Source organism: Esox lucius, chromosome 4 (assembly GCF_011004845.1).
Source record: "Esox lucius isolate fEsoLuc1 chromosome 4, fEsoLuc1.pri, whole genome shotgun sequence".
Lineage (NCBI taxonomy): Eukaryota > Metazoa > Chordata > Actinopteri > Esociformes > Esocidae > Esox > Esox lucius.
Genome location: NC_047572.1, coordinates 34,505,215 through 34,516,588, shown reverse-complemented (window position 1 = coordinate 34,516,588; position 11,374 = coordinate 34,505,215). Strand labels below are relative to the sequence as shown.

At 40.2% G+C, this 11,374-nt stretch overlaps 1 protein-coding gene across 2 annotated transcripts; it reads right to left on the bottom strand.

Annotated features, from left to right (window-relative positions):
* Positions 1-662: 662 nt before the first annotated feature.
* tbx22 (T-box transcription factor 22) lies at positions 663-10,755 on the bottom strand. 2 transcript variants are annotated; one of them, XM_020045746.2, is made up of 8 exons: positions 10,327-10,755; positions 8,986-9,268; positions 7,869-7,970; positions 7,138-7,312; positions 3,618-3,782; positions 2,474-2,538; positions 1,455-1,540; positions 663-1,156 (listed from the first exon to the last, which is right to left on the bottom strand). In XM_020045746.2, the coding sequence occupies exons 1-8, from the start codon at positions 10,481-10,483 to the stop codon at positions 678-680; spliced, it is 1,512 nt and encodes a 503-aa protein (XP_019901305.1). In that variant the 5' UTR covers positions 10,484-10,755; the 3' UTR covers positions 663-677. The 2 variants fall into 2 exon arrangements, with proteins under 2 accessions (XP_019901305.1, XP_010864386.2); XM_010866084.4 differs by having other exon boundaries at positions 663-1,153.
* Between the last annotated feature and the right edge of the window lie 619 nt (positions 10,756-11,374).

Sequence of the window (11,374 nt, the reverse complement as noted above, 5' to 3'; positions counted from 1 at the left end):
CTTTCCAAATGCACTGAACATTGATCTGTGGGAACAGACAACTCTGGTAGAGAAAAGAACATGTTACACAGGAAATCAGTCAGAAAAAAGTTTAAAGATAGTTACTAAATATAAACATATTTTATAAGGCACTTGATGGTCTGTCCAGAATATATCGGATTGTTCTGATGTTGCAATCCTGGATGAGGTGAGGGTTCTCCGGGTTGAGGTGGTGGTTCTCAGGATTAAGGTGAGGGTTCTCTGGGATGAGGTGAGGGTTCTCAGGTTTGAGGTGAGGGTTATCAGGGTTGAGGTGGGGACTCTCATGGTTGAGGTGAGGGTTCTCAGGGTTGAGGTGAGGGTTCTCAGGTTTGAGGTGGGGACTCTCAGGGTTGAGGTGAGGGTTCTCAGGGTTGAGGTGAGGGTTCTCAGGTTTGAGGTGGGGACTCTCAGGGTTGAGGTGAGGGTTCTCAGGGTTGAGGTGAGGGTTCTCATGGTTGAGGTGAGAGTTCTCATGTTGATGTGAGGTTTCTCAGGGTTGAGGTGAGGATGCTCACGGTTAAGGTGTGGGTTTTCAGGGTTGAGGTGGAGTTTCTCAGGATTAGGGTATAGTTGAGGTGAGGGAATGGTTGTTATGTGAGTCTGTGGTTTGGGTGGTTCGTGTTAGAGATCATGAGTTAGAAGTCAAAGGGCAGATGTCAGAGGCAGTGGTTGATAGTAGTGTGCCAGGGATTTTGGTGTAACAGACAGTCTGTGGAGCCTTGGGTCAGTTTGGCTGCCAGGTGAGGGTTGATGGGTAGACCATAGAGGCAGTAGGGAGGAGCTGTTTCCAGGGGAGTGGGGTGACGGTGGTGGAGGGTAGGGGACTGCAGGTTAGTAGGTTGTCTGGGAATGCCCCCATGAAGACATGGAGCTCTGCAGCCTGAAGCCTTCTTCCCCTGAAGAGCCGAGAGGAGTGGAGGCAGGGGGTATAGGCCCGGAGGGGAAGGGTACATTCTGGCTGGCAGGGGGGAGGAGGGGGAGGTCTTGCAGCAAAGTGGGAAGCTGAAAGAGTGCAAACCGGCATCAGGGCAGGGGAAGGAGGAGAGGCTGAACGGGTGAGAGGACGGAAGACAGGAGATAGGGATAACATTCTTCAGAGGAGAAGTGCAGACAGCTGGAGACCCAGATGTCCCTGCTGATCAATCAAGGAAACAGGATTAAATTGACCTTTTTGCAGAAGTTAGTTTTACATGTAGATTTACAAAGTATTATGAATATTATAAATTATATGTTTTGGAGCTGTCTGTTGTCTGTCTGTCTGTCTGTTTTTCTGACCGTATGTCTGTCTGTTTGTCTTTCTGTCTGTCTCTCAGTCTGCCTGTTTATCAGTCTGTCTGTCTGTCTGTTTGTCTTCGGTATGTCTGTCTGTCTGTTTGTTTGTATGTCTGTCTGTCTGTCTGACTGTTTGTCTGTCTGTTTATCGAGCCAATCACCTTGCAGTTGGAGAGTAAAAGGTTTTAACTCCAGATTGAAAGGGCTTCTCCAGGGGTAGGACTCCAGAAGGCCATCCAACACCCCCCTACATAAAAAAACATGTTAATATACAGTTGTGTTTGGTTAGACTGTCTGAAATGGTATCCTATTCTCTTTAGTACAGGACTGTCTGAAATGGTATCCTATTCTCTTTAGTACAGGACTGTCTGAAATGGTATCCTATTCTCTTTAGTACAGGACTGTCTGAAATGGTATCCTATTCTCTTTAGTACAGGACTGTCTGAAATGGTAACCTATTCTCTTTAGTACCGGACTGTCTGAAATTGTATCCTATTATCTTTAGTACAGGACTGTCTGAAATTGTATCCTCTTCTCTTTAGTACAGGACTGTCTGAAATGATATCCTATTCTCTTTAGTACATGACTGTCTGAAATTGTATCATATTCTCTTTAGTATAGGACTGTCTGAAATTACATTATATTCCCTTTTGTACAGGACTGTCTGAAATGGTATCCTATTCTCTTTAGTACAGGACTGTCTGAAATTATATTATACACCCTTTAGTACAGGACTGTCTGAAATGATATCCTATTCTCTTTAGTACAGGACTGTCTGAAATTACATTATATTCTCTTTAGTACAGGACTGTCTGAAATGGTATCCTATTCTCTTTAGTACAGGACTGTCTGAAATTACATTATATTCCCTTTAGTACAGGAATGTCTGAAACGATATCCTATTCCCCTTAGTACAGGACTGTCTGAAATGATATCATATCCCCTTTAGTACAGGACTGTCTGCAATGAAATCCTAATATCTTTAGTCAGGACAGGACTGTCTGAAATAACCTCCTACTCCCTTTAGTACAGGATTGTCTGAAATTATATCAGATTATCTTTAGTACCGGACTGTCTGAAATGGCATCCACCAGATAGATAGCACGGGTATGTGTTGATCAACTCTAGCGATGACAACTTCCTGCATGTTCTAGAAGACAATGGTTTAGTTGTATATTACCTGTTCCTGCCTGGGTCTCTGAAGCCCTTAGCAAACGGGTTCCTGTCAATCTTCAGCTTGGTGATCTGATGAGGGCCAGAATAAAACCAGGTTGGGAATATATTCTGTATGGGCTAGTATGTGTTAGTGATATGTGTAAAATAATTTAAGACAAGATGATTCTCCTGTCACTATTCATCATGGGACCAGCTCCCTGCTTGGAATAACTGAGAGTGAATGGTAGCAGCACAAAAAGGTCATATTCAAATTAATAAAAATCAACATGATCCAGCAAACAAATACATCCACATACACAAATACAGTTAATTGCAAAATTATTAAACTCCCATGAGTTTGTCCAAAAAGGGCCTGCAGAATTCTGGGAAAATGTGTTGTAGACAGATGAGACATAAACTTGTATCAAGGTTAAGAAAAAATCTGTGAATTGTTTTGGGCATATATGGCTGCCAATAGAACTGGCTCAAGTGTCTATATTGATTATGTAACTACTGATGTTGGAAGTAGGATGAACATCTTGTCTCCTCAGTTACAACCAAATGCCTCTAAACCCATTGGAACTCTTTCTGTTGCAGTACAATGAGCCCAAAAATAGCCACCGAGGGGTTTTTCTTGACTGTTCAAGTCAGTCACCCAAACTCAATCCAACTGAGAATGCATTTCCCTTGCTGAAAAAAAGACAGGCAAAAATGCCCCAAAACCAACAAGAACTTAAGTTGGTTAGAGTACAGGCCTGGCGTAGCATTACCAGGGAAGATACCCAGCATCTGGTGACGTCTATGGCTCGCAGACAGACATATGCAGTGGATTTCAAATCCAAAGTGCTGCAGTACAGAGCCGAAACAACACAACTTGTGTCACTGTCCACATACTTATGGACTGGACTATACCTGGACTTGATTATGATAGACTTATATGGCACTGCTGTGATAAACTGTTGTGATAGACTGTTCTGGCACTGCTGTGATAGAATGTTGTGATAGACTTTTCTGACAGACTGTTGTTAAAGACCAGAGGTATTAAACTGTGACCCTACAAGGTCTGGAGCCTGCTGGTTTTCTGTTCTACGTCAACATTAATCGTACCCACCTGGTGTCCCTGGTCTAAGAAAGTCCATAATTAGCGGATTAGAGGTCTGATTGGTTACCTGTTGGTTCTGGTAGGCTGTCACGGTGGTGAACTCTGTCTCTGGGAAAGAATAGGAGGTTACGCCCTCAGAAGGCAGTGAGGGAATCTGTGATAGGTTGAGCTGTGGGTTGTGTTGGATCACATGGACACGAGGCTTGTACTTATGCATTGACTGTAGAATGATCTGAACCAGCAGAAACAAAGAGAATGAGAGATAGATAGAGAGTGATAGTGAGAGAGACAGAGAGACACAATGATAGCGAGAGAGAGAGAGAGGAACATGGAGTGGTTTAGATAACAAATAAGCGATAATGTACATTTTGACCATTTATGTTGGTTTTATACAGGTTAAAATTCCAGGCAAACAACAACAACTCTCATACTAATGTGCTGCCAAACTGGAACAACACGCATACTAATGTATTGCCAAACTGGAACAACACGCATACTAATGTATTGCCAAACTGGGACAACACACATACTAATGGGTTGCCAGACCAGGACAACACACATACCTTTGTGCTGCCAAACCGGGACAACACGCATACTAATGTACTGCCAAACTGGGACAACACACATACTAATGGGTTGCCAGACCAGGACAACACACATACCTTTGTGCTGCAAAACCGGGACAACACTCATACTAATGTATTGCCAGACCAAGAAAACACACATTCCTTTTTGCTGCCACACCGGGACAACATGCATAGTAATGTATTGCCAAATCGGAACAACATGCATACTAATTTATTGCCAAACCGGAAACAACACTCATACTAATGTATTGCCAAACCGGTACAACATGCATACTAATGTATTGCCAAACCGGTACAACATGCATACTAATGTATTGCCAAACTGGGACAACATTCAAACTAACATGCTGCCAAACCGGGACAACACACATACTAATGTGTTGGCAAACTGGAACAACACACATACTAATGTGTTGCCAGACCAGGACAACACACATACGTTTGTGCTGCCAAACCAGGACAACACGCACACTAATGTATTGCCAAAACGGAACAACACGCATACTAATGTACTGCCAAACCGGGACAACACGCATACTAATGTGTTGGCAAACTGGAACAACACACATACTAATGTGTTGCCAGACCAGGACAACACACATACGTTTGTGCTGCCAAACCGGGACAACGCTCAAACTAACGTGCTACCAAACCGGGACAACACTCAAACTAACATGCTGCCAAACCAGGACAAAGCACATATTAATGTGCTGCCAAACCGGAATAACACTCATACTATTGTATTGCCAAACCGGGACAACACTTACACTAATGTACTGCCAAACTGGGACAACACTCATACTAATGAATTGCCAAACCGGGACAACCCTCATACTTATGTATTGCCAAACTGGGACAACACACATACTAATGTGTTGCCAGACCAGGAAAACAAATATACCTTTGTGCTGCCACACCGGGACAACATATGCATACTAATGTATTGCCAAATCGGAACAACACGCACACTAATGTATTGCCAAACCTGGGACAACACTCATACAAATGTATTGCCAAACCGGGACAACACATATACTAATGTACTGCCAAACCGGAACAACGCACATACTAATGTATTGCCAAACCAGGACAACACTCATACAAATGTATTGCCAAACTGAGACAACATGGATACTAATGTGTTCCTAGAACGTATGTTGGAGCTCTGAAAGGTTAAAGTATGAGTTCAAATAAAAGCATGCTGTAACTCTAACCATTATGTTGATGTAATCTGATGCAATCATGAAAAAGAAAAACACACATGAATTGAAAATGATGGTGATGTGTTTTGTGCTAAAGCAAAAGGTTAACTTAATTTACCTTAACGGAATTAAAGTTGCACATTCATATCTCATGTTGCCTGAATACCATCCTTTATCTTAAGATTTTAATAAATACATAACATATACATAAGTATATAAGTGTATATTTTCCTATATTCCACTGTATCATTTTATCAACATCTGCAATCAAACTCAAATGTTTTATTCAAAACTTGTTCTCTGCCTTATTTTTTGTTTTTTAAATAGGGAACGAACTTGTTTTCAGCATTTTTAAATGACTGAATAATCCAAAATATTTTTGTCATACATTTTATTTCGTGCTCTTGTCCCTATGCATGTTAAGCAATGAACATCAAACTCCAACATAATCACTGTATGGAATCACAATAAATACAGACTCTTGAAAATCCCAATACATATCTTATTGGCACCCTTGTCTCCGGGTAGTTTTTGTGATTATATCGTATTACAGTAATATACTACCAAAATAAATGATATTGGGAGGTACCAGTTCCCAGCCTGAGGCAAGCTGGAAGGGATGCCACATGGGGAGTATTACACAACATGTAACATATTATGGGCCTTCCAAGAACAATCTCGAGACAATGAAGGGTTGAACAGAATGGAGCCTTGTAGCGTCTGTATGAAGAAATGCTCTGTAAAATATGCCGAAATATGCTGCTGCAGAATCCATTACCTACTGTGTGATACACTTTTAGATATCGCATCTGTAGGTAATTTGACGAAGATACCAAGGCTGAAACTATTACACTTTTTTTTTTAACAAAACATCATAAAGTAAATGAATTAAAAGACATCTCATCATGTCGTCAGCCTATATTTCTAACTAAAATGTCTTAGATACAGGTTGGTGACAAATAAAAGGGAAAACCTGGATAAATGAGTGGAGGAACAGAACGAATGCAGATGCTTCCATACCGGTGACCTGCATGGTACAGTTAAATAATTAACATACTATCATGCTCTGGGGCATGTATGAAAATGCTGAGCAGGTCCAGCTGACATCAAATTTGGATCAAGATGGCAAGAGGAAAGGATCCAAGTGACTTTGAATGAGGGTTAATTATTGGATCCCTTCCTGAAGGATAATGTCCCCATCCACAGGCACGGTGGGACACTGAATGGTTTGATGAGTAAGAAAATGATGTGAATGATAAGCTTTGGCCTTCATAGTCACCTGATATGCTATGGCCTCAACCCAGTTACCTAAGTGTTACAGAGCTCTCCACCACCATCATCCAAACACCAAATTAGGAATATATTTTCGGAGAACGGTGTTCCATCCATCCAGTCGAGTTCCAAGGTCTTGTAGAATCTATACCAAGGTGCATTGAAGTTGTTCTGATGGCTCATAATGGCCCAATACCTTACAGAGACACTTAATGTTGTTTTTCCCTTTAAATGAGTCACCAGTCTGTAGTTCAAGGCTAGCTTGGTTGACTGGACTTAAGTTCAAGGGACCTTGAGTCAGGTGTCAGATAAACCTGTTCAAAGCATCTGTAAGTAAAATGTTTAGTACTAACCCTTAAAAAAGCCTACAATAATACACTGTTGTTATGAACTGGATGCCGAATAGCAAAAACGTACTGCTGCCTTCTTTAGATAGGCGGTAGATGTACAATAAAACAAGATATTGGGCAAACATATTTCTAGTAGATAATATTATTGTTAGTTATTAATAAGTTCAGTGACATACATGTCCTTTGTCGTCCATCTCATTGTTGGTCAGCTTGACACGGTCGAAGCTTATCACCTGTCGCATCCACGTCTCTCCCGCGCAGGGCGAGTCCGGGTGAACATACAGGCGGGGCGCGATGCAGGAGTGATCTGTGTTTCCCGCCACCATCCACTGGGAGCTGTGATATACGTACCTGAATGCAAAATAATATATTGTGAAATGTCCATCAACCCAGAGTTCTTCCGTTTCTGCAGATACAGAAATCACTAGCAAACTAATTTCACCAGGTAAAATTTCACCAGGTAAAACACCAGAGTATGTTTAAATGTAGGCCTATTTTGCGAATAATTCTTGATTCGGATTGTGATGAATTAGTTATGGGTATAAAATATACCGTTCTAAATTGGTGTGCATAAAACAGTTGATACATAGAACACGAAGAAGACAATAGCAGTTTAAAGCTATTTATAAATTTTTCATTGGTAATATGAAAAAATTATAATTAGCCATATACATTACGAATAATACAATTTATATGGACGGCATTTTCAAAGTTCTTTTACATTTTATTTTTGTATAAATACGTGGTGAAGCAGGCTATAGGCCCAGCCAAATATGATATTAAAATGCCATAGATAAGACATGGTATCTTATTCCGTTGGTTCAATTGTAACAAACTCATGTAGTATTATCTGTTATCCTGAAAGTGATTATTTTGCTATTAAAAACCAATGCTGTAGGTAATCAACCTGTATCGTTTGGAATCCACAGGCATGACGTCCATGGCCAGGTAATACTGCTGGCAAGGGTCCAGATTACGCACCTTCACACGCACGGAGGGGAACATCCTCCTGTAGAGCACACATTTACACAAGAACGCACAATTTTTTTTTACTTAACAGTTAAAAATCCTCATCCAATAATAGCGTTACATATTCATGTATATTGTGATTAAATATCAGGAGAACTAATAGGACAAACATATCAGTGTTTGTGTTCCGTGTGTCAGTAACGTAACGCCGCTTCAGGGAAGGTTCAGTTCAAACTCTGAGGCCTCCAAGGCATTCTGACTAGATGTATTTCACGTCTCATAAAAAAGACTATCGAATGATTAAAGAATGACTTAACCGCAAAAAGATATACTATAATTTATAACATAAGACTTGGAAAGTTTAGCCTATGAAATTACACGTTATATTATGTAAAGATGATTATACAAATGTAATAAAATATGCAAAGACAAATTAAAAGGATATAATACAATTGGGCTGTAACGTTATGCAAATACGATGAATAAATACAAACATAAAAAACCTCGAAAAATGTGAAAATAGAAATTATGAAATAAAAATACAAATAACCATTTTGTCATTTCATACAAAACATTATTATTAAAGCTAATATTGGCATATGTTGCTTGAATAATCTACGTTGTTCAAACCCGTCTGAATACCCAGTCTTTGAGGGAGACGATCAATAGTCTGCATAAAAAAACGTTAATTTAATTTAACAAAAGCTGCATTTTATTTTATATTTAATTTGGCTGGATCTAATCAAAAACAAAACAACGAAAATAACATTTGCTCAAGTTAAATATAGCCCATGTAAAGAAACAGATCAATCGATGTAAATAGACCGGTTAAAACAGCGAGTGCAAAAAGGAATGTAGAGGTTAAGCCTCCCACTTCACTGTCAAACCTATATTATCCATGTACAGTACATCGGTTTGTTGTGACGCTTAATATCGGCTACTGTGTGCCAGTGTTAAAGGTCGTAGGTTTACCTAGTGTCAGTTAGACAGTAGCTTATAACTGTATGTTACAGTGGAGTGTACATTTGTTACAGTACAGTGTAAATGTGACTTACCGGCCTGCTTTGGTAATGATCATCTCGGTTCCGATCTCATGAAACCTGGTCCACAAATCCGACCCCTGGAGCTCTACCCGGATATCACTGTCCTCTCTACGCGTGTTAGAATCACTTTCTCTAGACCTCCTCTCCTCTTTCCCCGGCTCAGTCTCTCCCGGCCTTCTCTCCGTTCTCCGCGACTTAGTATCACTCTTTCCGGGCCTTATTTCCTCTATCCCCGGTTCAAAGTCAGTTTCTCCCGGACTTCTCGGAGTGTTACCAGCTTTCCTCCTCTGGTCGTCTGGGGAATATGAGTAAAGTTATAATAAAGGAGGTTCAGCACGTGATATACCGGGTTATATATGTGTACACACATATACATACATATATACATACATTACAACCCCGGTGCTTTATATCTGTGGAGTAAGAGACCGTTTACCACAGTATGACATGACATCAGTATTTACCGCTTAAATTATTTGGTTACAGGTTTAATAACAGCAAAAAGGCATCTCAGGGCTTTGTGGTATATTGCCAGTATACCAGGCACTCCGCCATGGGTCGTGCCTAAGAAAGGTTGTTAGCCCTGGTATATTGACCATACACCACACTTCCTATCCATTATAGCTTCATTATAAAGCTCTTCAACAATCATCATGTATGGTTCTATTCATGTGTAAGCTGTCTGTGCTTCCATTTATGTTTAAGCTGTCTGTGCTTCTATTTATGTGTAAGCTGTCTGTGCTTCTATTTGTGTGTAAGCTGTCTGTGCTTCTATTTATGTGTATGCTGTCTGTGATTCTATTTTTGTGTAAGCTGTCTGTGCTTCTATTTATGTGTAAGCTGTCTGTGCTTCTATTTCTGTGTAAACTGTCTGTGCATCTATTTCTGTGTAAACTGTCTGTGCATCTATTTTTGTGTAAGCTGTCCGTGCTTCTATTTATGTGTAAGCTGTCTGTGTTTCTTTTTATGTGTAAGCTGTCTGTGATTCTATTTTTGTGTAAGCTGTCTGTGCTTCTATTTATGTGTAAACTGTCTGTGCTTCTATTTATGTGTAAGCTGTCTGTTGTTTAATTTAATGAAGAGGTGTATATTTGACATCCTACTTTTCATATGTATCAACAACAAGTTGACCGAAAGTTGTTCACTATTTTTCAAATTGGATTGTACTTCTTAGAAGAAAAAACTATGACATTTTTGAAACCTATTGCAGGCCAACAGTTTGTATGGATGGTATTTTACTCAAATAAAAAGTTCTTAACATTTTCAGTAACATTTTTAGTAATTATTGTCATTCAGTCGGTCGCAGAACAATGTATGCAAAAAATATAAGCGCCCCGGCAGAAGTTGACCGACCGTGTTCCATTTTCTCGTGCAGAACGGGACTGGTATCCTTCTCTAAGTCTGCTGTTGTGCTTGCGTCCTTTCCGCTATCCACCTTCATCCTCTTCACTGTTTTACCGACCAACGATTCCACTGAAAAGGCGTGGGCTCGCGAGCTTAGACCCTGCATCCTCCTGGTGCGAGAGATAAATCCCCTCTACGTGTCTTGAGGCTGTACTCTCGTCACAAGCTCATGTGTACTACCGCTTCATCTAGGACCTTTGCGCTCCCGGGGTCTCTCTGTCTGTCCTCGCGGCTCCTTGAAGGAGTTAATTGACCCGGTGAGTTCCCATGATTCCGTGGCGTGCGCAGCATGCATCTAAATATCCCTTAACTGCTCCGCTGTTTCTGATCTCCTTCCATTTCTCCCTTTTCATGCTTCTCTGTTCCTCTCCCTCTCCTCTTTTCTATTTTCTCCCTCTATCTTTTCTCTCTCCTCTTTCTTTATGTTCTTTGTCTCGTGTTTGTCTCTCTCTCCCTCTGTCTCTCAGCTTCTCTCTGTTGCGCAACGTAACTGCAGGAGATAGAGAAAACATTCAAAAAGGAAAAAACGCCTCAAATGATCTTCTGTGGAGCAAATACCCACACGCACGCACGCGCACACACATGCACACACACACAGACACATACACTGGAATCTACTTTTTCTAGGCTTATTAAGAGCTTTTGGCTTACTTTAAAAAAACATAAAAAAGCACTGTTAACCAAATATTAAGAACTCAAAACCCTAATTCTGACTTTATGTGGATTGCATTAATAAGATTTTTCATTAGAACAATTCTTAAACGGTAAAAAGCAGCGAATAATATTCCAGTTAATTGGTATTTTGTGTTTATTTACATTAAAAGTAGTGAAATCATTCAACGTAGAAATACTGTTCAGGCTATCTGTGAAATAACTCAGGTTCTACAGGCTAACAAAGATTTAAACAGATTTAATTTAAGCTTAACGGAGATGTAATTGAAATGTTATAAGCAGGCCTATTTGTCTTTTTCATATCAACAAGACCATTTTTTATTAT